This window comes from Carcharhinus amblyrhynchos, chromosome 1 (assembly GCF_965287045.1).
Source record: "Carcharhinus amblyrhynchos chromosome 1, sCarAmb.v2.hapA, whole genome shotgun sequence".
Classification (NCBI taxonomy): Eukaryota; Metazoa; Chordata; class Chondrichthyes; order Carcharhiniformes; family Carcharhinidae; genus Carcharhinus; species Carcharhinus amblyrhynchos.
In genome coordinates, this window is record NC_137324.1 from 108,764,856 (window position 1) to 108,791,737 (window position 26,882).

At 42.3% G+C, this 26,882-nt stretch overlaps 1 protein-coding gene across 2 annotated transcripts in view; it reads right to left on the reverse strand.

The window, feature by feature from the left end:
- Nucleotides 1–931: 931 nt before the first annotated feature.
- The window catches only part of fam47e (family with sequence similarity 47 member E), a 32,765-nt gene continuing 6,814 nt past the window's right edge, over nt 932–26,882 (reverse strand). The window contains exons 4-8 of one of the 2 annotated variants that reach the window (XM_080190750.1): nt 19,451–19,610; nt 16,857–16,943; nt 14,419–14,574; nt 7,596–7,673; nt 932–1,224 (exon numbers count right to left, since the gene is read on the reverse strand). In XM_080190750.1, the coding sequence (XP_080046876.1) occupies nt 1,117–1,224; nt 7,596–7,673; nt 14,419–14,574; nt 16,857–16,943; nt 19,451–19,610 (589 nt within the window). In that variant the 3' untranslated portion in view covers nt 932–1,116. Of the gene's footprint in view, nt 1,225–7,595; nt 7,674–14,418; nt 14,575–16,856; nt 17,046–19,450; nt 19,611–26,882 lie in introns of both variants that reach the window. The other variant, XM_080190740.1, reaches the window with a different exon arrangement.

A 26,882-nucleotide genomic window follows, 5' to 3' on the forward strand; every position in this document is an offset into this window, starting at 1 on the left:
AAATTTAGTTTCTTTTGGAAATGATTTAGAGTGTATACGTCTGGTTATTAATTTCTTAATTAGCGGAATAGATTTTCTCTATTCATCTCAACAAACATACTTCTCACCGCTCAAAAGCTCTCTTCCTTCTTGTTCTAATGACAGGAACCAAGGTTTTTCCATTCTTTTCTCAAAACCAAAGCACCTTGTTCTTGGAATTATCCTGGTGAATCTCCATACCTTGACATAGAAACATGGAAAATAGGAGCAGAGGTTGGCAGCATTTGACCCCTCGAGCCTGCACTGCCATTCAATATGATTATAGCTGATTCTCTATCTTAATGCCATATTCCTGCTTTCTCCCCCATACCCCTTCACGCTATTAAAATCTAAAAGAAATCTTTCGTAAAATGGGCCACGCCAAACAGCATATAATCTCCTAACTGTAGTCTAACCAATAATTTTTATAGGCTTAAGTTAACTATATTATAGTAAATACATGAAAAACAACTAAATGAAGAAAAATCTGTTCCAGTTAACTTGAATGCTCACTTTCAATTAATTGGTCAGTTAGACTGTACAAATCTGATGATAAGTAAGTGTGCAGGGTCTGTCACAATGGAAAGAGACCCCCGGATGGATAACGAAAATTGATGAACTCCCAAAATTTTACTCTTGCGTTTACAATTGAGCAAAATAGTTCTGAATTGTAATCTTCTATGCTGTGTGGTTAATTTAGTGAGCAAGTCAAAAGATTGGCAGTAATGACTGACATCTAGGACACATTTTGTTTTGTGAAAGTTCTAGCAATAAATAAAGGCTTCACCCTTTTTTAGTTTAGAAATAAAATGTGATTGCTTTGTCCTTTTAAGAGATGGAAGTGTTCCTTGAATTACACACTATATGTAATCAGAAAATCAGCAAGAACTGTTCAGGTAACACATCAGAGAACTTGTCCATTTATTGGATTACGTGTAGTGTTCACACATTACATGTATTGATACATTGTTTTTGAAGGAACGCAAGTATTTTCACATGAATATATATAATTGTGCAAAATGTTGCTTAAGTATAAACTAAATAGGGAGTCATAGTCACATATAAGCAGTGATAAAATGATATAATTGGTATTACTTGCTAATTAAAAAACGCAATCACGTTCACTGAAGGGGCAGGTTTTAGCTGTTCCACTTTGTTCTTCTGATTATCCTTTCCTTTATCTTCGGAAAAAATTTTCTTCAGAAACTGAAATATTTAAAACCATAATATGTTAATCATGATGAATACTTAGAAGTACAAACTAAAACAGTTAAACCACATCACTTACACAAAATACCTATTTTTCAAATCTGTATATCTTCCTAATTTCATGTGGCCTTCAAGATTATCACTTGTAAGTGTCCTTCCCTTGGCAGACTGCATTCAGATATTAATGATACCAAATGTTCTCATGACAATGGTACTAACTATTCCAAATGTCACCTATTGGAAGAGACCATCACTTAACCTATTTTGCGGTTGTATCACTCCTAAAACATACTTTTGCAAATGCTTAATGGGTTTGCAACTATAGGCAAAATGTCACTTCTATCATTTCCGAAATGCTTACAGTTTTGTTGGAGGTTCAAAGGACAATGTGGACCAAGGTAACAGGACTATTGAGCAAAGTGTTTTCGTTTATATCCTTGAAGAAAGAATAGCTGAATGCTTGATACATTTGTTAGCTGATTCATTGGTCACATGTATAAAAATGGCACTTGCAAAAGCAATCCTATTTAAAGGTGCTTATTGGCTTATGTAATACACACATAAAATGTTTATAGTATTAAGTGTTGTGCATATGCCCACTGAACCTGAAAGGTGAGCACAGGTGGCCACAGGGACAGAAAAATGCTAGGGTCCGCTGGTTAGGTTTGTCTCAATTTTCTGGGACATCATCCAAGTTGTGTTAGAAATTGTTATACCCTCTAGCCCTCACCCTCCCCAAGCACTGTTTGTGTCCCTTCATATCTTCCAGGGCACCTCCAGAGACAGTCACCCACTATTCAACATGCGCCATGTGGAGATGTAATCCAAAACTCCTAATAACCTAATACAGCACTCACTCCTATATACTTCATAACAAAAACTAAACCCCATTCATAAATGCCATTTAAAGGGCAGAATTCTCCTATTTGGGACTACGTTCTGTGGGGGAGATGGTGTTTCCTGATGCAGGGCCAGCGGAAACTCTGCCATGTCTTTCAACCTTGACCTAATTAATTTTGCAATGAGTGTTTTACACCATATTCCGCGGTGGGACAAATCACACTGCGCACATCTGCTGTCCTATCCAATCACCATATTTATTCAGTATCCAGAATCCCTACTGTCGGCACCAACCTTTGTGGAGATGTTAGAAAGAGAATGTGAGAGTCTAGCATCTTAGTTTAGTGATACCACCCTGCATGCCCTCCTCAATCATGTTACAGTCAGGAGGAATGAACTCTAACTGGATGATGTGAGAGGCAGGAGGCCCAGCAGAATTACAAACCCAGGTTGGGAGCAGGTAGGTGATGCTGTCAGTGCCCAGGGGATGGAGACAATTAGATGAATAACCTTATTCATCCTGCCAGGATAAGTCTCAATAATGGTTGCATAATCCACAAAGACTCCGAAATATCAATGTCCAAGGACCAGCGGCAACAATATGTCCTGCCTCACAGCCCCATCTCACTGCATCCATACTTTGCCCCCAGTGTAGGCGCAGAGGAAATGAACAGCCTCATATCATGGATGAGCCTTCCTCATGCATTTGAATGTGCTCTGGACTCTGGAGGGAGCTGGTCCAAAACTCTAGCCCAATTCACACCAGTGATGACTTGCCATACAAAAGTGGGATGCCTTACGAGAGGGACAAAGGGGAATGTTCAAAAATGCAATGCTCCAGCCAATATAATATTCAAATCTTCTCAAGCATTCTCTTCTCTGAGCAAGATAAGCTCCAACAAAATTGAGCACAGCAAGAGAAGGTCAAAAGGGGGTCAACAACAACTGAGGGTTCTCACAGAGTTTGAGGAAAGGGCCCCGGAGCTTTCAGGAATCGAATGGAACTGAGCCTTCGGCAATGGGGAACTTTGCCATCCACCTAGCAAGGATTCTTCCATTGAATGGAAGCCTCAGGGTCAAATGTGCCTCCATCTGGAGGCAGATGATGCTGTCACTCTCCTATCTCACTTGCAGGTGCCTTTAGGAAGAGACCAAGGCCAGAGGAAGTGGAAGAGGAGCCCCTCTTTGGCCCCAGCCTAAGGCAAGACAGGAGCTGGGAAGGAGGGGGAGATGAGAGATCCATACTGTTCAAGGCATCACAGCATTCACCTGCCCCTCCAGCAGCTCAGGTACAGCTCCAGCAGTTTGGACTCCCTCCCTTACTCCTCTTCTTTACCTTCAGTCTTGTCTTGTGTTTTGCTCCTTTGTCACCTCTTATTCCATCACCATTCCTTACTGCCTCCCTTGCTCCTCCTTCTTTTATGACACTTTTCCCCACAGTGCCATCTCTCTCCCTCAATATTCCTTCTTCCCCTCAACCATCCTAAGCTCTCCAAAGTCCTAGCCCAAGTCTTTGCCCCATGACACCCACTCCAATCTCTCTCTCCCTCAGATCTTTATCTCCCAAAGCACCTTGCCCCACAGTATCATGTGTCTTTCCTATTCTTTCTTGCCCCCCGAGACTTTCCAGCTATTCTTTCCTGCTCCCAGAGACTTTCACCCCTCCTAATTCAGTCCCTGCCAGGCTCTACACCACTTTCCCCCCCAGTATCTTCACTTCCTCCCCCATCCCAGTCTGACCTCCCTAGGCATCTTCAACCCCTCCTCCCAGCCAGCCCTCAACGTCTTCTTCCCCCATGGCCAGACTCACCCTCCCCCCAAGATCCAGGACATCTCTGCAGAAGTTCCTCAGGGTGGCCCAACCATCTTTAGCTGCTTCATTAATAACCTTCCTTCCATCATAAGGTCAGAAGTGGGGACGTTTGCCAATGATTGCACAATGTTCAACATTATTCATGATTCCTCAGATATTGTAGCAGTCCATGACCAAGGCACCAAGACCTGGACAATATCCAGGTTTGGGCTGATATGCGGCAAGTAACCTTTGTGTCACACAAGCACCAGGCAATGACTGCTCCTGAAGAGAGAATCTAGCCATTGCCACTTGATATTCAATGGCATTACCAAAACTGAATCCCAAATATCAACATTCTGGGGGGGTATCATTGACCAGAAACTCAGCTGGACTAACCATATAATACTGTGGCCCCAAGAGCAGATCTGAGGTTGGGGATTATGTGGCAAGTATCGCACTGACTCCCTAAAGTTTGTCCACAATCTACAAGACACAAGTCAAGAGTGTAATGGAATACTCTCCACTTGCCTCTCCACTAGCTCCAACAGTCAGGAAGCTCAACACCGTTCAGGACAAAAACAGCCCACTTGATTAGCAGTGCCTATCACAAACATTCACTTTCTGCACCACCGATGCACAGTAGCAACAGTATGTATGATCTACAAAATGCACTCGAGGATCCTTAAGCAGCACCTTCCAAATCCATGACCGCTACCATCTGGAAAGACAAGGGCACTAGATACATGGGAATACCACCACCTACAGATTCCTCTCCAAGTTACTCAACATCCTGATATGGAAATATATCACCATTCCTTCACTGTTGCTGGGTAAAAATCCTGGAATTCCCTTCCTAACAGCACTGTGGGTGTATATACACCTCATCAACTGCAGTAGTTCAAGAAAGCAGCTCATCATCTCTCAAGGGCAATTAGGGATAGGCAACAAATGCTGGCCTAGCCAGTGAAGGCCACATCCCTTGAATGAACAAAAGAAACCTCCGGGGTGATTGAGCCTCTGATGATCCAGCTGCTGGCTGCTGCAGCCTCAAAGCTGGAGGAAATGTTTGTTCGGGGGCTAGGGCTAGATTGAACATTACAGGAAGTTTGCCCAGGTGAGCTCGTGGAAGAGAGGCATATAGCAGAAGATTCTCTTTGCATTCCAGGATGCTCCTGGACAGTGAACTTTGTCTAAGTTTACTGATTTCATTTTGGTAATTTGATCTGTAATATACAAGAACTATTATATTCATTGTCCAATTAGAGACTGTGGGTGGTACATAGATACAGAAGGACCAACTGGAATTGGTCTTAAAGAGAGCTTTGGGAGGATTTGTCAGAAGCACTTAAAAGCAAAGAAAACTGGTCCACCATAAGAACATAAGAAATAGGAGCAGGAGTAGGCCATCTAGCCCTTCGAGCCTGCCCTGCCATTCAATAAGATCATGGCTGATCTGAAGTGGCTCAGTTCCACTTTCCCGCCTTCTCCCCATAACCCTTAATCCCCTTGCCTATCAAAAACCTATCAACCCGCGTCTTAAATATATTTAGCGAGGCAGCCTCCACCACTTCAACGGGCAGAGAATTCCAGAGATTCACCACCCTTTGAGTGAAGAAGTTCCTCCTCAACTCCGTTCTAAACTGCCCCCCCCTTATCTTGAGGCTGTGCCCTCTAGTCCTACTGTCCTTTCTGAGCAGGAAGAGCCTCTCCACCTCTATCCTATCCATCCCATTCATCATCTTATACGTCTCAATGAGATCTCCCCTCATTCTTCTAAACTCTAACAAGTACAAGCCTAGTTTATTCAGCCTCTCCTCATAGCTCAACCCCCTCAACTCCGGTATCAGCCTAGTGAACCTCCCCTGCACTCCCTCCAAGGCCAAAATATCCTTGCGTAAGTGCGGCGACCAAAACTGCACACAGTACTCCAGCTGCGGCCTCACCAGTGCCCTGTACAGTTGCAGCAAGACCTCCCTACTTTTATATTCAATCCCCCTCGCTATGAAGGCCAGCATCCCATTCACCTTCCTGACCACCTGCTGCACCTGTAGGCTGGGTTTTTGCGATTCATGCACAAGGACCCCGAGGTCCCTCTGCACCGTAGCATGCTGCAGTTTTTCGCCATGTAAGTAGTAGTCCTTCCTACCATTATTCCTACCAAAGTGGACAACTTCACACTTGCCAACATTAAATTCCATTTGCCAGTTCCTGGCCCATTCGCCCAGCCTATCCAGATCCCTCTGCAGACTTTCCACACCCTCCGCACAATTTGCCGTTCCACCGATCTTGGTGTCATCAGCAAATTTCGACACCATACACTCGGTTCCCTCCTCCAGATCATCTATATAAATGGTAAATAGCTGAGGCCCCAGCACCTATCCCTGGGGCACTCCACTAGTCACCAACCGCCAATCCGAATAGCACCCATTGACCCCCACTCTCTGCCTCCTATTTGACAGCCAATCCCCTATCCACGCTAACATCCTACCCCCAACTCCATGCCCCCTAACCTTCTGTAACAACCTCTTGTGCGGCAATAAGACACTATGACACTAACAAGAAGCGGAGCTGGCCAAGTCGTGCAGTTTGTCATCTGTTCACCTCTAGGTCTTGAGTTAGATTCTACACAAACTAAGGAAATAAAAATCTTTCCATAAGCTATTTTAGTTAACAGAGCTGCAATGTCTACCCAGTACCAAACAAATATTCTACATAATTTAGTGTCAATTAATGTCACTAATTTGGCAATATTTTTGACCAACACTACAATGCAGTGATGTGGTAGATGCTTTTCTTTTATAGTTTGTGCTACTATCTGTTGGAATTTATTCTGCCTGTGCTATACAAAGCCCTGCCGTACACACTGAATAATAGATGCCAAAATTGGAAAACAGGTATATTCCCCAGCATTGATGTTGCTCACCTGCATTAAAAATATAATTCAGCAAAGCTGAAACTGCCATATGTTCCCATAGCCCCTTGCAATGTGCACAGTTCAAGAGTGCAAAATAACATGAAAGTGAGTTCTCTAATTTAAGAGGGAGTCTATCAGAGATACAATGTTTTCAAACAACACGAACATCAATATTTAACAACATTATAACAATAGGGGGGGGCAATGAATTCAGTTTAATTGACAGCGACAGCTTATTATAAAATTATTAGCTGTCTCTGATGTGGGGCTGTAAATACAAAGTTTGGTTTATACGGAATTAATTACCTGAAGGAATTTAAATATATTGAATGGGTTTTTATCAGAGTGTTTTTTAAAATGTAGTCAAGTCTCTACTTGAGACTTCAAACTTAACCTTATTTCATCTCAGCATGGCTCCAGAAGTCTGTCCATAGTGGATACTGAGTCAGTTGGCTGTCATGAAGGGTAAGGGAAAAGGGTGATGGGCCATTGGTTGGCATACTGGCATATAATTATAAGGGACCATTGGGATGCGTAAGAAGGTCATGGGTTGACATTGTTAGTAGCGGTCACCCCACCACCCAGAATGAAAATCTGAACATTCAGGGAAGTTTCCCTAAGTCTCTAGGAAATCTGCAGAATTCTTGGAAAGGGCCTTGGAGATCAAAGGCCTCATATTCATGTAATACTGCAGTATACAGAACTGTGATTTTGCATTCAGCATATATTACATTAGTCTGATTTCACATTTCTGAGTTTATAACTTTGCTCCACCTATGCAAGCTGCTGTGCATTTGTACTTTGTTAGTCTCTTCTTACCTCTGGCGTCCTGTGTCCTCTATCCCTTGTGAATTTCATGAAAGATATTGTTGTACGCATCCTTCTTACTTCTTTATCCTTCAAAGGAAGTTGCAAAGGAGATAAATTAGATGACTGATCACAACACTCCTGTCTTCCCATTTGCTCCTCTCTGCCACCGGTCCTCATGTCTACCTTCAAGTATAACTGTTGCCAAACTTGGTGAAGATGTCTGACTATTCAATATTATGGAGGAATGCTAATATCAAGGTTGTAGAGGAAAAGATGCTTCATTCTTTACCAATCTTACAATCTTAGGTAGGTAGGTAAGTAATTAGTCATATTTCATGAAAGACCATAGACACCTAAAATAAAGATTATTTATTTATTAGTCACAAGTAAGGTTTACATTAACACTGCAATGAAGTTGCTGTGAAATTCCGCTAGTCACCACAGCCTGTTCGGGTCAATGCACCTAACCAGCATGTCTTTCAGACTGTGGGAGAAAACCAGAGCACCTGGAGGAAACCCAAGCAGACATGGGGAGAACGTGCAAACCCCACACAGACAGTGACCCAAGCCAGGAATTGAACCCAGGTGCCTGGTGCTAACCACTGTGCCACCATACCACTCCATGCGAGAGAGACAACTGGTTAATTCAGCGGTTCCCAAACTGTAGGTCATAACCCCTAGTGCGGTTACTGGACAAACAATTGGGGTCGCAAGCTCTGAGGCAGCTATGGTGGCTGTGGAGTAGAGACTCAGATTTGACAGTCCTGGGATATGATGTGAGGCCCCCTTTAAAGGTAGTGTTTTTCTGCATGTGGGCACAGTCTAATCTATTGAACTCTGAGACCTGACTGCTGATACCAACACAGCCTGCAAAATACTACGTGTCTTATCTGTTTCTTCTGTGCATGTACCCATGCTGTTTGATCTCCCATTGCACTGACCAACCTTCCCCCACTGCCTCCAATTTTCACTCTAGGATCGCACCAAGGCAGAAAATGGGGTCACTGCAGAAATGATTTTGGGAAGCACAGAGTTATTTACTACTGAAAGGGTCAATAACGACCTACAATTCTATAGCATCTTTCATGAACACTAAACTTTCCATAGAGCTTTACAGCCAATTAGGTATTTTTTAAATGCAGTCACTGTTGAAATGTAGGAATTGCAGCAGCCAGCACCTACAAGCTTTGGAAAGCAGCAATATGATAATGACCAGATAATAATTATTTTGTGAGGTTGGCTGAGGAATTAATATTGCGCAGGACACCAAGAATAATTCCTCTGCTCTTCTTCAAAATAACGCCTTGAGATTGTTTACATCAATCTGAGAGGGCAGACAAGGCTTCGTTTTAATGTTACATCCGAAAGCTCATCCGGCAATGCAGCACTGCCTGTGGACTACACAGGAGTGACAGCTTTGATTTTTCTGCTCATGCCCTAGGCTGGCACTTGAACCCAAACCAGTCTGATGCAGAATCAAAAGTGCTACCAGCTGAGCCACAACTAACACTAACCAAGAAACATCCAAGACTAACAGCTCGTTTGACACAGGAACAAATATTTATTTGAAAAATCTCTCATATTCTATTTACAAAATATTACTTGCACACCATACAAATCAAACCATCAGCTGTTGATTTTTTTTAAAACATTGATTTAAAACAGCTCTTTATCTGTAATGTGTTGAAGGTTAGTGTTTCTCTTTCAATCCCCTCTTCTATTGCAATTACTAATAAAGTATTGTTCATTATTGTACATTTATAATAATCGTTTATGCATTTTTTGAATAGTTTTTATGTATAAACAGATTTTGGCAATGGGTTGGATGTTCAAACAGTATCAAAAGTCTTCTATGCTAATAAAAATACCTTGAATAAGTGAATTTAACAATTAGGTTGCTGCACTTAGTTTCCAAAATAAATCTACCCTCAAGTATAACTATTGCCCAATTTGGTAAAGATCTCCGACTATTCAGTACTTTGGAGGAATATTAATATCAGATGGTTCGGGAAAACATGCTCCAGCAACTGCTCTCTTCTTACTTTCTTAGGTAGGTAGGTAATTAGCCTTAGTTCATGAAAGACCATTTTAACATTAATATAAGACAGTGTGAATTCCTGAGTCTGAGTGGAGTCCACATTAATTTTGGAATATAACTACAGTACATTTGATCCCTATGTAGTTTCCTGTCATTGACGATTTCTGCCTAATGAATTCCTCTTTCAATTGGGAAAGCTACAGATCCACCATTGTCATTATGATCACCAACAACAGGTGCACTGCAGACATTTTGGCTTGGATTTTCACCGAGTCTGGATGACTTTGTCGACTTTTAAAAATGGCGAGCGGATCCCCATTCCAGGATTCCTAACTCCATTCCTGGTTTTCTGATTTTCAGGAGTGCTTTTTTAAGGGTGCAGGCTGGCTCAAGTTACAAGGCCTTGCCCTACACTCCTTAACTGGCTGGCTCCATTGCAAGGAAAGGCAGGTTCTAGTCCTCTGCAGTTTTCATGGAGTCAGGCCAGTTTTATAATGTCATGGTTCACAGACCCTCAGAGGTGTCATGAGCCATAATCTGCATGAGGGAACCTTTTCAAATCTAAGTTCAAAAAATGTCCTCCTCATGTCCCCTATGTCAGGCTATGCAGCCACCTATTCCCTATATCCCCTCATGTTAGGCAGTTCCCCCCACCACCTTCCGTGGCCTCTCATACCCCCTCTACTACCAGGCCCATGACCCATAGTGCCATAGCTTGGCATGAGAGGCTATGGGAGGTGGGTGGGGGACAGAGTCTGGCATGGGAGAGGTGAAGGGCCATGAGGATGATTGGGAGGCATAGCTTGGCACAGGAACATGAGGGGCCATGGGATTGAGTTGGGGGCATAGCCTGGTATGGGAGCATGAGAGAACATGGGGTGGATATGGAGTTAAATCGTGGCATGGGGGGGCGTTAGGGACCATGGGAGGAGTACAGAGGCATTGCTTGGCATGGGGGCATGGATGAGTGTGTGAGAACTGATGGTTGGTGGGCCTTATTTCTTTCATTATAACTGGGACAATACTCATAGCACCAAGGTAGGCCCTTTAAACAGCCCACCTCAGCACCTGGCAACAACCCCTTCGGCTGCCTCCAACCTATTTTCACATTTGCTGGTCTAACTGCAGCTAGCATTTGCCTCTTCAGCAATGAAGATCTCATTTTTGTAGATACTTTCACCTGAGGTGGAAAGGTCATGTCTGACTAACTTGCTTGCAGTTTTTGAGGAAGTAAGAAGGAGGACTGATGAGGGTGATGTATGTAGTTGAAGTGGGGCTTGATTTTATGTGCCCCCGTCGGGCATATTTCAGAAGATGTGGTGTATAAATAAGGAAATTGGTGGGGGGGGAATTGTGGGGAGTAATTATGGCAGGTGCAGAAATTGGCAGCACACCCATCATGGTTAAATAAATAATCAAGGGTTAATTGATCTTCTTAACAAAACATGGTGGGCTGAGTGGCCTCCTTTTGTGCTGTAAACTTTCTATTATTCTAGTTTTCTCAACACTTGTTGCCCACCTCAGTGATGAAAATCCAGACCTTCAACTTGACTAACATTTCCACTTTTTGCTGAGTGGAAGATTTCCATCATTGTGCACTGCTCCATCCAGTGGCTAAACCTATAATTTCCTATCTTGCTTCCCATCAAGCCAATAGAGGATAAATTTTACTCTGTGCACTTGGGTTAAATGGACAATAGTGTATCTATTTTACATCCGTCCTGCAATAGAAATGAAAATTGGAGAAGACGTGATGTAGCTGCCAATTTGCTAATACCTGTTTTACATTATGGTACTGAAACTCCCTTTGTATTCGTACATGTTTCAAAACTGGAACTTGTGGAAATCTTTACAGGATTTCAGTGATTCACCAATAAAGTTATTAAGCCACTATCACTTGTTCCACTCAAAGAGCTGGCTTGTTCTTCAAAACGTGGAGATGCTGGCGTTGGACTGGGGTAAACACAGTAAGAAGTCTCACAACACCAGGTTAAAGTCCAACAGGAAAGTGGTGTTTCCTATCAAATAAACCTGTTGGACTTTAACCTGGTGTTGTGAGACTTCTTACTATTGTTCTTCAAATCCAGAAACATTAACAGAAACTCAGTTTTCCAAAGTATCTGCAAACAAAACTTTTATGTTTGAAGGTTTTTGACTGCATGATATGGCACTAAATAAATGCAAGCCCCACTTTAAATTTAATTAGCTCCCAACTGCATGACAGTAGTCACTGTCATGTGTGTGGTTCCCATGCCTGATCAGCCTACGTCCACCCCTATAGAAAAATGTCAATAAAATATTCGCCACAGTCAACTCCCCATCTAAGCCACACATGAAAGATGGTGCCTTGGGTGGGGTACCAGTGGTTGCTCTGTATCCATTATACTGTCACCTACATGAGTCATCAACTTCTAGATGGAAGAGGAGAAAACTGAAAGTAAAAAAAATTATCAATAAATAATTATTTTTTGCATAATCAAGCTAACTCACAAATTTGAAAGCTTACTATTATCAAAATAACTAAATATACTTTGTCCATGTGTTCATTCACAATGTTATGGAGTTAAACCCAGAAGAGCGTTACCAGAAAATAGTTCCTGTAGATGGAGTGTATCTGGATTGCCTGCCAGAAGGCATTTGATGTGGTGCTGTACAAAAGGTTAATACACTAGGTTAGATCACATGGGGTTTAGGGTAATATATTAGCTGGAGTAGAGGATTGGCTAACAAATTGAGAGCAGAGTGTGGGGATAAATGGGTCTTTTTCAGGTCGGCAAACTGCAACTAGCGCTGTGTCACCAAGGTTCAGTCTTTGGGCTCCAACTATTTACAATCTATATTAATGACTTGGATGCAGCGACAGAATGTACCATAGCCAAATTTACAAATCTTATTAAAATAGGTGGGAAAGCAAGTTGCAATGAGGAAGTAAACCTTTTACCAATGGATATGGGTATGCAAGGTGAATAGGCCAAAAAAAGGGTGAAAAAAGTGAGGTTATCCATTTTGGATCAAAGGAATAAAAATTTTAGTTTACTTATTCATGTCACAAGTGGGCTTACGTTAACACTGCAATGAAGTTACTGAAAATTCCTGAGTCACCATACACCGGTGCCTGTCTGGGCACACTGAGGGAGAATTTTAGCGTGGCCAATGCACCTAACCAGCAAGTCCTTTGCACTGTGGGAGGAAACTGGAGCACCTGGAGGGAACTCACACAAGCCCGGGAAGAACGTGAAGACTCCGCACGGACAGTGAACCAAGCCTGGAATCAAACCCAGGTCCCTGGTATTGTGAGGCAGCAGTGCCAACCACTGTGCCACCATTCACTTATTATTTAAGTGGAGTAAAACTTCAAAATGCTTCGCTTCAGAGGGATCTGGGTGCCCTCATGTGCGAAATCACAGAAATTTAGTATGCAGGTGCAACATGTAATAAAGTTTATTTATTAGTCACGAGTCAGCTTACATTAACAATGCATTGAAGTTACCGTGAAAATCCCCTTGTCGCCATACTCTGACACGTGTTTGGTTATATTGAAAAAGAATTTAGCATGGCCAATGCACCTAACCAGCATGTCTTTCAAACTGTGGGAGAAAATCGGAGTGCCCGGAGAAAACTCACGCAGACACAGGGAGAACGTGTAAACTCCACACAGACAGTGACCCAATCCAGGAATCAAACTCTTTTCCTAGCACTGTGAGGCTGCACTGTTAAAAACTGTGCCGCCCACACACCCAAAATAAGGAAAGTAAATGTATTTTTGGCATTCATTGCTAATAGAAGAGTATAAAAATAGAGAAGCGCTGTTGCAACTGTGTTGGGCATTGATGAGACTGCATCTGGATTATTGCATAATTTTGTCCCCTTACTTGAGGAAGGAAATAAATGCATTAGAGATGATTCAGACAAAGTTGACTAAATTGATTCCAAGAATGAAGGACTTGCCTTATGCAGAGAGAGTGAGCAGTTTAGGCTGTTATTTGCTGTCGTTTAGAAGAATGAGAGACCTAACTGAAGTATATAAGATGTTAAAAGGGGATTGACAAAGTAGACGTAGAGTGGATTTTCCCACTAGTTGGACATTCTAGAGGCCATAGTTTTAGGCTAAGGTGTGGCAGATTTAAAACAGAAATAACAAAGAATTATTTCACTCAAAGGGTCATGAATCTGTGGAATACTCCACCCAAGAATGTGGTGAGTGTTGGAACACAAAACAAATTTGAGGAGATTTTAGATTTTAAATTAGTAGAGGAGTGAAGGATTGGGGGAGTGGGCAGGAAGGTGGAGCTAAGCCGAGATGGGATCAGCCGCGATCATATTGAATGGCAGAGCAGGCTCAAGGGACTGAATTGCCTACTCCTGATCCTAGTTCCAATGTTCTTAGGTTCTTATGTTTTATGATAAGAAAACCAGGCAATGAAAAGCAATTAGGTTGCATAAAATCATGGTGACCAGCAGAATTTATGATGCTACATTATCAGAACTTTTCTTTTATTTCTTTTCCCTCAACCAAGACTCTGCCTAGAGTATTCCTTTAAATAGTGCACATTGTATTAGGAAGTTAGTTTCAATAGGATGACCATGCTATTTAAATTGGAGAAAGAGAAAGATGACAAAACCAATGTCACCAAGATGGATACAGGCCAGTTATTTATATCAGAAATTTTTGGCTCCTATCAGATGGTCCTTTTTTTATTGAACAGAAAAATCCATCTAATTAAAATAGTTTGATAAGACACTGAAAATCAGATGATCCAGTTATTAATTTGCCAAAATAAGGAAGTATATTACCATCGCTCCAACTGCTATAGGAAAATACGATTTGCTTTCCTGAGCCTTAGAACTGGGATCCATCAAAGGTTCATCAGCTCTTCTTTTCTTCCATGTCTTTGGATCCAAATACCATGCTCCATATATATATTTACACCCATATGCCTCAGTGGATTCCTGCTGAAAAATAAAAGCTAAATAAACTTTTTCTCTGTGAGTTTATGTGAAGACCTGCAATCTATTGATACAATATAAACGCAAATTACTCTTCCAATATTACCTTAATGTAAAAACAAAATCAGCAGTTATGCAGAAACATAATTGGTGGAATCAGAGGTGGGAGATTAGGAACTGACTCTAAGTGTTCCCACCCCGCCAGATTAACAGTGCAAACCAAGCCTGGTATTTTTTTTTGGCAGTTAATGGGACAAGATCTGGAGAGAAAACTGGCCACTGGAACTGGAGAGTTCCACACCAGTTTTCTCACCAGAACTGACACACAAATTCTCGTTAGATTCCACCAATTACGTTTCTGCATAACTGCTGATTTTTTTTACATTATGGTAGTATTATGGATGTGAACCTGATCTTGTTGTCGGCGAAAATCAGATATCACCGTCTCACCGGCAAGATCTGTGACCTCCGAGTTTCGCTGGACCTTGAGCTCTTTTGGTGATCTCATGGACGGAGAGTGAGGCCACAAGATCCTGCCTAATACAAAACAAAACATTCCCTTTGTCCTGATAAAGGATCTTAGATAAGCCTCATAACTGTGATCAGTTTGGTGAATGTGGACTAGTTTTGAACACCTACAAAGCTCAGAGAAAAATTATTCACCTATTTTGTTCTAATTTGCCTGGGATTTTATTTGTTTTTTCATGACTCCCAAGAGTGTCTGTTTTGTGAACCACAACTATACAGGGCAAAGTAGATGAACCAACTGCTCTTTTTTGCTGCCATTTTTGTAAGCTTTCACAATCTTTTCTATTTTACTTTCAACATATGTCCTATTTCTATTTGTTTGGAGAATAAGTCTGCCAGAAGGAATGTCTGCTTGCGACCCATGTTAAAGGTTCCATTTGGAACCCTTACATTTTACTGGCAGTGATATTATCTATTGGCTGTAATTTCCTCAGAGCGGCAAATACTGGCAGACTGCCACTTTGGAGGGACTTATCCTCACTGAAATTCCAAAGCTCCGGCCTCACCCAACCTTCCTCCCTCACGCTGAGTGAGACAGGAGGACTGAAGCTCACCCTTGGCTGCATTGGTGCAGAGTAATGGGAACACAGAGGAGAAAGACACATGCCCTTTTTCTGACACCAGATGTGTAAAGGAGGCGTTAAAGAGGACAATTTCAAGGAAGTAGGTACGGTTTAAAGGTGAGTGGTAATTCAGACATTGTGGGGAGAGCAGACATAGGTGGGGGACAGTCAGTACTTCAGGAGGAATGTGATGTGGGCAATCCCCTGGAAGGGGGGTGGGGTGGGTGGTCATCAGTATGCCTGGTGTCTCGTGCAGAGTCAACCCAGGCTTTTTAAAGATCGTTATTCTGAAGTCAGAAGTGTTTTTTCTTTCCTCTTCTAATTCTTTCAGTGTAACTATGAGGTTAAAATGGGCAAAACTATCTGAAGTTAGTGATTTAAATTACTTTGTCAGATTGATCCCAATGCAGTGCAATTGTCCAAGGGAAGTTAGCCCAATGGGACATTCCCGCACCTGGCAACATGCTATCGGGATTCCCCAGTGCATCACTGGGGTATCTCCCAAATGCGATGCTGGTAAACGAGGATGTTATGGACCATTATTTATTTAATCAGATGTCATCTCAGAAGAGCAAAAAATTCTTGGGAAAGCCTCCAGCCAAGCATTAACCTTTCTCTATAAATACTGATCGAATCACTGCATGAATTTCAGGATATGGTGGCTTAATTATAAAGAGTTCAGTTCTACTTAACATGAGATGCACACCAAATGCAGAGATGTTGATACGCTTCACAATCATCAGACTTAAAAGAGAGAAGCATTCTTTCAGCAGAGAGTGCGGAATCTGGCATTGTGTTTTCTCAGATTGGGCAACTCTACTGATTCTCTGAATTACTCTTTCTGTCTCTGTCTGTTTTCTTGTTGTGCCTGTATCTGTGTGTGTGTCCTGATTCCAGCACAGCTAACAGAAATTTTGATTAAAATTTTAAAAAAAGATTTATCTCCACACAGATCTAGGGCAATTAAACAAACACCTGGAATTTTTGTAGGATTCTCCCAATCAACTGCCATAACTTAAGTCATATATCAGTGGAACCCCCAGGCAAACAGCAGGATATCAGGAGAAACATGCAGAATTTTTCTCCCAAATTATTTTGCTTATATTTTGTTCCCCTCTAAACATGAAATAGTGAAAGATGTTCTCAATGTTTTTCAAGAAACAGATTGTTGGTAAATTGTAAATGTCTGCTTACCAAGGCAGTGGTTTTGCGGCTCTTAACTGAAGTTTTCAGTGGAGGGGCTCCAATTATCATCCTTAACTCTCCAGGAATATTCGCCAGCTTCAATACTTTGAGGGGTATAGCAAGGGCAGAACTGGTTTCATAATTAATGGCAAAGAGGCGCATGATCGTAGATTCTTCTATATTGTTGTTCTCTCCACCCTTTACAGTACAAGCAATTTATGAAATAAACAGTGTAATTATCATGCACATAGTTTGATGTGTAAACTAATGGCAAAGTAAGTAGAGCCAAAAATAATTCTCTTTTGGGAATGTGGAAGAATCTTCATTGTAAAGTGTCCCACAAACCAATAGCACTAGAATCAAATTTTTCCCTTTGCTGAGTTAGTTGAGCAGAGAAGGGACTGCTAGATAGATTCCACAAGGCTATCCCATTTAAAGTGTGGGTATTTAAGAAATCTTCCAGAGATGCTAGTTGAGCTGCCATAATAGGGGTGAACCTGTCATGTCTCTACAGCAGTATGGTTGTGATCAATAGCTCAGCACAATGTGGAAAATTGAACCTGCAATCCATGTTGCTCCAATGCCTTATCCACCACACACTGAATTCTATTAATTCTCTTTTGCATTGCCTTTAATAAAACATTGAGAAATTTGGTTGATAATAGCAGCTAACATAAAACAAAGAAAATTTATTCTAAAATTTAAAGTTTGAGTTTTACAGCATGAGGCAGGTTGGATGATCACCATCAAAAACATTATTCGAGTTTGGACTAAACCAGGCTAGCAGGGCCCCCAGATGAGAAAGAAGTAATTTGTATTTATAAAGCGGCTTTTATTACCTCAGACTGTCCCAAGGTGCTTTTCAGCCAATGATTTACTTTGGAAATGTAGCTAGTGTTGCAGTGTAGGAATTTCAGGTCTTTAATTACTTTGGAATATTTTGGAGTACTAATAAGCAATCAAGAGGATGAATTTCCTTGATGTTTCTCCTGCTCCACTGGCATAATTACCACTGTGGTCATTTGTCAGAATCCTGTTCATCCAACATATATAACTGTGTTTCCACCAATGTTACAGGGCTAGAATGGGAAAAGGCCAGAGGAAATTCAGTCCCCAAGTATTCTATTACTGTACTTATTCTGCTACTGATTCAATTTATCTGTGAATACATTTCAATGAGTAGTTCCCAGCCTGAATCATTAGGACACTTAGTGTACTGTTTTCCACTGATTTCAGAGAGATCAGTTGTTTTGTGATTAGTTATATTGGATAATGAGGTTATATTCACTGCCACGTATACACAAATCTGAACAGGATTTATGATTCGCCCCAGGTAGCTATGTGCAATGTTGATTCTCAATTTATAGGCAACAGGCCTATGGACATTTTCCTAAATGCCCTCAAGGAATGCAAGGTATTTTGTCATGAAAGGGGAATAATGTTCGAAAGTGCACCATAGAAAACATCTTTTCTGGTTGTATCACAGCTTAGTATGGCTCTTGATCTGCCCAAGACCGTAAGAAACTACAAAGGGTCATGAATGAAGTCCATTCCATCACTTAAACCAGCCTCCCATCCATTGACTCTGACTACACATCCCGCTGCCTCGGAAAAGCAACCAGCATAATTAAGAACCTCGTCCATCCTGGACATATTCTCTTCCACCTTCTTCCGTTGGGAAAAAGATGCAAAAGTCTGAGGTCATGTACCAACCAACTCAAGAACAGCTTCATCTCTGCTACTGTCAGACTTTTGAATGGGCTTACCTCACACTATGTTGATCTTTCTCTTCACCCTAGCTATGACTGTAACACTCAATTCTGCACTCTCTCCTTTCCTTCTCTATGAACACTATGCTTTATCTATATAGCATGCAAGAAACAATACTTTTCATTGTATACCAATACATGGAACAATAATAAATCAAATTAAATCATAAGGAATATCTCCAGAGATATGTCATTAAAATAGACTGCAAACCTATATATGTTGAAGAGTATTGTTACAATTTTGAAGCCCTAATTCTTCATATGCAAAAATGTGCTTACTAGTGATGAATTATTATGATCTTTGCTAATAATTTCTTTTTTGTGACTTGCTGTATTCCCAGATTTTGATATGAAGAATGCAATGTTGAATAATTATTTTTTTCAAATGAAAAACTCATGACACATGCTGTGAAAGTTGATGTTTGTTTCCAATTGTCTTTTATGATTGTAGTTTTTTTTTAACGACTGTTTGTATTGTAATTATCCTTTGAATGTATTGTGTCTTCTAAGTATATGCAGGGATCACACAAGAAAGGGGATATTGTCAATAGCAGGAACCTATCGCAGGATCAGCACTTCACAAAATTAGATTTATAAAATAGTTGGCTGATTCAAGAGATCAGTTGGAAACATAGAAACTAGAAGCAGCAGTAATCAATCCAGCCCTTCAAGCCTGCTCCACCTTTCATCTTGATCATGGTTGATCATCAAATTCAACATCCTGATCCCCCTTCCTCCTACATTCCTTGATTGCTTTAGCCCCAAAGCTATATCAAATTTCAACTCCATTGCAACACATCAATTATCTTATTCATATACATTTGCTCTACATACCAGAGAAGCAACCCAGTCACAAAATTCCTTTGTTACTTGTTTTATTTCTTCATCTTGTTGTGGTGACTTGTCCCATTTTAGTTTGGTTTTCTGGTCTTCTTTCTGTGTCCCTCTGGACAAAATCCACTTGTATGGGTTTCTATGTGTCGATTCTTCATTGCTGTACAACACAAGCACAAATAACTACTGAAACTGTTTGTTTCAATAGAAATATCACACTATTCCAAGGCTGATCTGCAATAAAAATATTTTAAAGCTCTAAACTAAGGATTCATGTAGGGATATAGCTTTGCAACACGTCATCAGATTTTACATAACAACTGGGATGCAAAGATCTTCTCAGAATATTTGCAACACTGACCATGTCGAAGGCATAGAGACCCACTGCAAAAAGCTAGTTAACAAAGCAAGTTTTAAAAATTACTTTAGTGCAAGCATGATGCATGCACATATGTGGGTTTAACCACCCCCCCCCCCAACTCCCGGCTTCTTCTTAGATTGGCTTTGTGCCTTCCCCAGGAAGTTAGATGAAGAGAGGTACAGAGTGGCTAATTATTTTGTGTAACGGATGTTCCAGGCTAAGGTGGGCCATACTCTGTGGACCAGTTGGTCTTAACCAGCCCTTCTGTTTAATTTTTTTATAAAAATTAAAAGATCAAAGATTTTTGGATTTTTTTGGCAGCCTGAGGTGTGACAGAACAGGTCTCTCAGGTAGTAGCTGTGATCCTGACTCTGCTCCAAATTCTCAGGTGGGAATCATTTCAATATGGGGACATGTGTATCTGCACCAGTTTTGGCACTACTGGAGTGTTTGTATCAGTAGCAGCCAACAATTTCACCTTGTTACATTAAATAACTAGCTACTCCAGCTGAAAATATAAACATATTGAAAACATTGGTCAGTGAAACTGCCAACAACAACAATCAATCACTCTGCAATTAATACCTTTCAATGAGACTAAAGCCTTTATTTTTACTGAGTTCTGGTCCCAGCACCCACCAATATGTCTGCATCCTTCAATGCATACTAGTGTAGCTTTGGACCTACTTCGGGGCAGGAGATTGGTGCCAGTTCACCTTCTTCTGGTAAAGTCCACACGGAAGGTGTGGAGGGTACTGCAGCACAACATGCACTGCTCCTGGAAGACCATGGAAACATTTATACAGGCAAGTGGAAAGACAGTGATTATTATTTCAATAGACCTGCTGTTCATAGTAAACACACGTAAAGGCAGGAATTGGAGATTTCCAAAAAGATTTTCCCATGCATCAGCCAAAGTCTTGTTGGAAGATCCATGTCATCTTATGGCAGACAATTGAGAGAATCACAAACTTCCCAAATCAAAGGCATGCTACCACAGAGGAAAAATAAAAATGATTTCTGTAGTGTTTTTGGTAACCACCTTCGAGCGCTCAGAGTAGCTTGGAAACTGGCTCAAACACAAGGGAGTACATGGCAACCCTTTGTTTAGAAAGGGCTGCAGGGAAAAGCCTGGGAACTACAGGCCAGTGGTGGGTAAATTGTTGGAAGGTATTTTGAAAGACAGGATCTACAGGCATTTAGAGATGCAAGGACTAATTAGAGACAATCAGCATGGCTTTGTGAGTGGAAAATCATGATTAATAAATTTGATTGAGCTTTTTGAAGGGGTAACCAAGAAGGTATATGAGGGCAATGCAGCCGATGTTGTCTACATAGACTTTAGCAAGGCCTTTGACAAGGTACTGCATAAGAGCATAAAAACATAAGAAATAGGAGTAGGAGTAGGCCATCTGGCCCTTCGAGCCTGCCCCGCCATTCAATAAGATCATGGCTGATCTGTCGTGGCTCAGTTCCACATTCCCGCCCTCTCCCCATAACCCTTAATCCCCTCTCTTATCAAAAACCCATCAACCCGCGTCTTAAAAATATTTAGCGAGGTAGCCTCCACCACTTCAACGGGCAGAGAATTCCAGAGATTCACCACCCTTTGAGTGAAGAAGTTCTTCCTCAACTCCGTTCTAAACCGCCCCCCCCCCTTTATCTTGAGGCTGTGCCCCCTAGTCCTACTGTCCTTTCTGAGCAGGAAGACTCTCTCCACCTCTATCCTATCCATCCCATTCATCATCTTATATGTCTCAATGAGATCTCCCCTCATTCTTCTAAACTCTAACGAGTACAAGCCTAGTTTATTCAGCCTCTCCTCATAGCTCAACCCCCTCAACTCCGGCATCAGCCTAGTAAACCTCCTCTGCACTCCCTCCAAGGCCAAAATATCCTTGCGTAAGTACGGCGCCCAAAACTGCACAGTACTCCAGCTGCGGCCTCACCAATGCCCTATATAGCCGCAGCAAGACCTCCCTACTTTTATATTCAATCCCCCTCGCTATGAAGGCCAGCATGCCATTCGCCTTCCTGACCACCTGCTGCACCTGCAAGCTGGGTTTTTGCAATTCATGCACAAGGACCCCGAGGTCCCTCTGCACCGTCGCCTGCTGCAGTTTTTCGCCATGTAAGTAATAATCCTTCCTACCATTATTCCTACCAAAGTGGACCACCTCTCACTGGTAGGTTGTTGTATAAGATTAAATCTCATGGGATCCAGGGTGAGGTATCTAAATGGATACAAAATTGGCTTCTTGACAGAAGCTAGAGGATAGTTGTAGAGAGTTGTTTTTCAAACTGGAGGCCCGTGACCAGCAGTGTGCATTAGGGATCAGTGCTGGGCCCACTGTTATTTGTCATTTATATTAATGATTTGGATGAGAATATAGGAGGCATGGTTCGTAAGTTTGCAGATGACACTAAGATTGGTGGTATAGTGGACAGTGAAGAAAGTTATCTCCAATTGCAACGGGATCTTGATCAATTGGGCCAGTGGGCTGACGAATGGCAGATGAAGTTTAATTTAGACAAATGTGAGGTGATGCATTTCGGTAGACTGAACCAGGGCAGGACTTACTCAGTTAATGGTAGGGCACTGGGGAGAGTTACAGAACAAAGACATCTTTGGGTACGTGTTCATAGCGCCTTGAAAGTGGAGTCACAGGTGGACAGTGTGGTGAAGAAGGCATTTGGCATGCTTGGTTTCATTGGTCAGAACACTGAATACAGGAGTTGGAATGTCTTGTTGAAGTTGTACAAGGCGTTGGTAAGGCCACACTTGGAATTCTGTGTGCAATTCTGGTCATCCTATTATAGAAAAGATATTATTAAACTAGAAAGAGTGCAGAGAAAGTTTACTAGGATGCTACCGGGACGTGATGCTTTGGGTTCTAAGGAGAGGCTGGATAGACTGGGACTTTTTTCTCTGCAGTGTAGGAGGCTGAGGGGTGATCTTATAGAGGTCTGTAAAATACTGAGGGGCATAGAACAGCCAGATGTTTGATATCTTTTCCCAAAGGTAGGGGAATCTAAAACTAGAGGGCGTAGTTTAAGGTGAGAGGGGAAAGTGTCCAGAGGAGCAATTTTTTCACACAGAGGGTGGGTGGTGAATGTCTGGAACAAGCTTCCAGAGGTAGTAGTAGGGGCAGGTACAATTTTGTCTTTTGAAAAGCATTTAGATAATTACATGGGTACGATGGCTGTAGAGGAATATGAGCCAAATGCGGGCAATTGGGATTAGTTTAGAGGTTTTAAGAAAAAAAGCTGCATGGACAAGTTGGGCCAAAGGGCCTCTGTCCATGCTACAAACCTCTACGACTCTATGACTCTAACAAGACCCCAAAGGAGGATGTAATTGGCGGAAGGAGCAGGCTTCGTTACGATAAAAAAAGTTTGAATTAAAATGTGGATCAGTTATGACTGGACTATTTGGCCTTTTTTTAGGTAAACCAAATAAACAAACTCAAGAACAAAGAACAACCCAGCACGGGAAACAGGCCCTTCGGCCCAACGAGCCCGCGCCGCCGCATCACCCTACACCTATTCTACCCTGCATGTCTACGAATGGAACCCTACTCAGTCAGATTCAGGGAAGAAATAGTGTCAATTTGGTAAAAACCGATTAGCCTAAGAGCACATCTTTGGGGTGTGGGAGGAAACCGGAGCGCCCGGAGGAAACCCACGCAACCACAGGGAGAATGCGCAAACTCCCACAGACACAGGCCCAAATCCATGTGTCTGCACAGCTAGCAGTGCTAGTCACTGAGCTGTTGTGGCGCCCGTCTACCGGTCCAGAATCAAGCACACACACCGACATGAAGTACTAGGCCACTCCTGGACTTCCAAGAGCAGCCCACGCACGACCCGCCGTGTGCATGCCCCTCGCTTGACACGAGGTGGACCTCCACCTGTGGAATAAAGACAAAAATATTAATCTTACAGCCTGCCCTTCCGGTGTGTCCCGAGGTTTAACCCTATTTAATAGCCCCTACCATATCCCTCCATTCTCGTTTCACTCATGTGCCTATCTAACTGCATCTTAAACGAGTCCAACGTTCCTGCCTCCACCACCCTACTCGGTAGCGCGTTCCAGACCCCCACAACTCTCTGCGTAAAGAACCTTCTTCTCACCTCCAAATTATACCTCTCCCCCGTCACCCTTAAATGATGACCTCTCGTGTTCGTACCCAGTCTAGGGAGCAGTCTCTCACTATTAACTCTATCTATTCCCTTCAGTATCTTATATACTTCTATCATGTCCCCTCTCAATCTCCGTCTTTCCAAGGAGAATAGTCCCAGTTTCTTCAACCTCTCCTCGTAACCCAGTCCCCCCATGCCAGGCAACATCCTGGTAAACCTCCTCTGCACCCTTTCCAGAGACTCCACGTCCTTCCGGTAGTAAGGTGACCAGAACTGGATGCAGTACTCCAAATGCGGTCTAACCAATGTTCTGTACAACTGAAGCATTAGACGGCAGCTTTTATACTCTATGCCCCTTCCTATAAAGGCTAACATCCCATAAGCCTTCCTAACAACCTTCTCCACTTGTGACGCAACCTTCATGGATTTGTGAACCTGCACTCCCAGGTCCCTCTGTATGTCTATACTCCTAATCGGCCTACCTTTTATCACATAGCTCCTCTCTGCATTATTCCGTCCAAAATGCATCACCTCGCATTTGTCAGGATTAAATGCCATCTGCCACCTATCTGCCCACTGCACCAACCTATCTATATCCTGTTGTATCACCTGACAATCCAGTTCCGTACCCGCCAACCCTGCCATCTTGGTGTCATCAGCAAACTTGCTGATCACACCACCTATGCCCTCTTCCAAGTCATTTATGTAGACTACAAAGAGGAGAGGTCCCAGTACTGAGCCCTGCAGCACACCACTGGTCAGTGGCCTCCAGCCCGACAAGGTCCCCTCCACAACTACCCTCTGTCTCCTATTTCCCAGCCAGTTCTCAATCCACCTAGCTACCTGGCCTCGTATCCCATGCGCCTTAACCTTTTCTACCAGCCTACCGTGAGGGACTTTGTCAAACGCCTTACTGAAATCCATATAGATGACATCAACGGCTCTCCCATCGTCAACCGTTTTTGTCACCTCCTCAAAGAATTCCACCAGATTCGTAAGGCAAGACCTCCCTCTAACAAAGCCATGTTGCGTATCCCTAATCAGATCGCAACGCTCCAAACGCTCATACATCCTACCCCTAAGTATTTTTTCCATTAACTTCCCTACCACCGACGTCAAACTCACCGGTCTATAATTCCCAGGGTTATCCCTACTACCTTTTTTGAACAACGGGACCACATTTGCTACCCTCCAGTCTTCTGGGACCTCACCTGTGTCCAAAGAAGAGACAAAGATGTGCGCCAGAGGCCCAGCAATTTCATCTTTCGCCTCCCTAAGCAGCCTGGGATAAATACCATCAGGCCCCGGAGCTTTATCCGTCCTTACGCTACCTAAAAGCCCTAGCACTTCCTCTCTCGTAATAACTATATCCTGCAACTGAACCTCCGCTCCCTCCAAGAGACCGCACGATTCCGAACCCCTCTCCTTTGTGAATACCGACGCAAAGTATTCATTCAGGAGCTCCCCCATTCCCTCCGACTCAATACACAACTCTCCACTCTTGTCCCTAAGAGGACCAGTTTTCCCTCTAACTACTCTCTTGCCTCTAACATAGGAATAAAATGCCTTTGGATTTTCCTTAATCCTACCAGCCAAAGCCATCTCATGCCCTCTCTTCGCCCTTCTAATTCCCCTTTTTAGCTCCTTTTTTTGTTTTTAAAATCACAACTCATCCCCCAAACCCCCCTCCCCAGGCCCCAAACTCCCCCTCCCCCTCCCCAGGCCCCAAACTCCCCCTCCCCCTCCCCATCCTCCAAATTCTCCCTCTACACTTCATTATTAAAAACACATATGAAAAATATTGAATACTCAAAATAGCAAGTCATTAAAATACATGATTGAGCCCCATGGCAACTTTACCAAAGCAAGAGAGAAAGTCATAACTGTGCACTCAAGTTTGCTTTACATGTCTGTGCAAAACTGAATTATATACAAAAGAATTATTACAAGAACATTTTTATGGGACTCTTTTGCACTTGTTATCAGTAATGCAAGAGTTACAGCACCACACACACAACATAATTACCAGTTAGCTACCAAGTGAGAGTGTGTGTCTGCGCGCGTGTGTGTATGTGCGTGTGCACGTGTGTAGATCAACATGGCTCATAGTGGAGTTAGCCATTTATACTCAAGATTTTCAAATAAACTAAAGTTTTAAGGATGCCACCATGACTGGAGTTTCCCTAACATCAGCATCAAACTTGTGGTTGGGTACAGTTGATACAATGACTTTCATTTTAACTAATATAAAACTCTACTTACAAATCAACAATTACTGCAATGACATTGCTCCCCTACATCTGGCAACGGTCCTCTGAATTACCCAACTCGTGTATCGCTACTTGCTTTTCCAATAACAGGTTCAGGCAGCTTGGGTTTGGCATGTCAGAAAAGAGAGAGCATAAGCGAGAACTAGTCGAGTTCAAGAGGAACTGTTGTCAGGATTCTCTGACTTACGAGCCCTGAAACCTTTGCTGCAACTTTGCAGTATTCCCTAGCTCATCAATACTGTTTAAACAAACAATAGTTCTAAAAGGTTGAGGATTGCAGAAATTTAACCCATTGCCATTTATGGAAAGTTGTTTGGTAGGCAAGCATACAGCAATTGTAACTACCCAAGATGAATTTCATTAGCTGTAAAGGTCCAAGACATCTTGGGCTTGTGCAAAGCATCATACAAATTAGTTAGTTTCACATCCAGGAACTTTATATTTAAAATACATTGGTTCAGAATTTCCTGAACCAATGTATTTTAACTCAAGTTAAATCAGGACAAAGTAAAATGGGCAGCTTCCCAAAAGGAGGGGGAACAGCCCAAACAAAATAAAAGTACAAAGGAAACTTGAAAACATCAAATGATAATGTGATTATTAGGCCCGATAATGCACCCTAACCCCTGTAGTGCTCAATGGGCATGGAAGGCGTCAA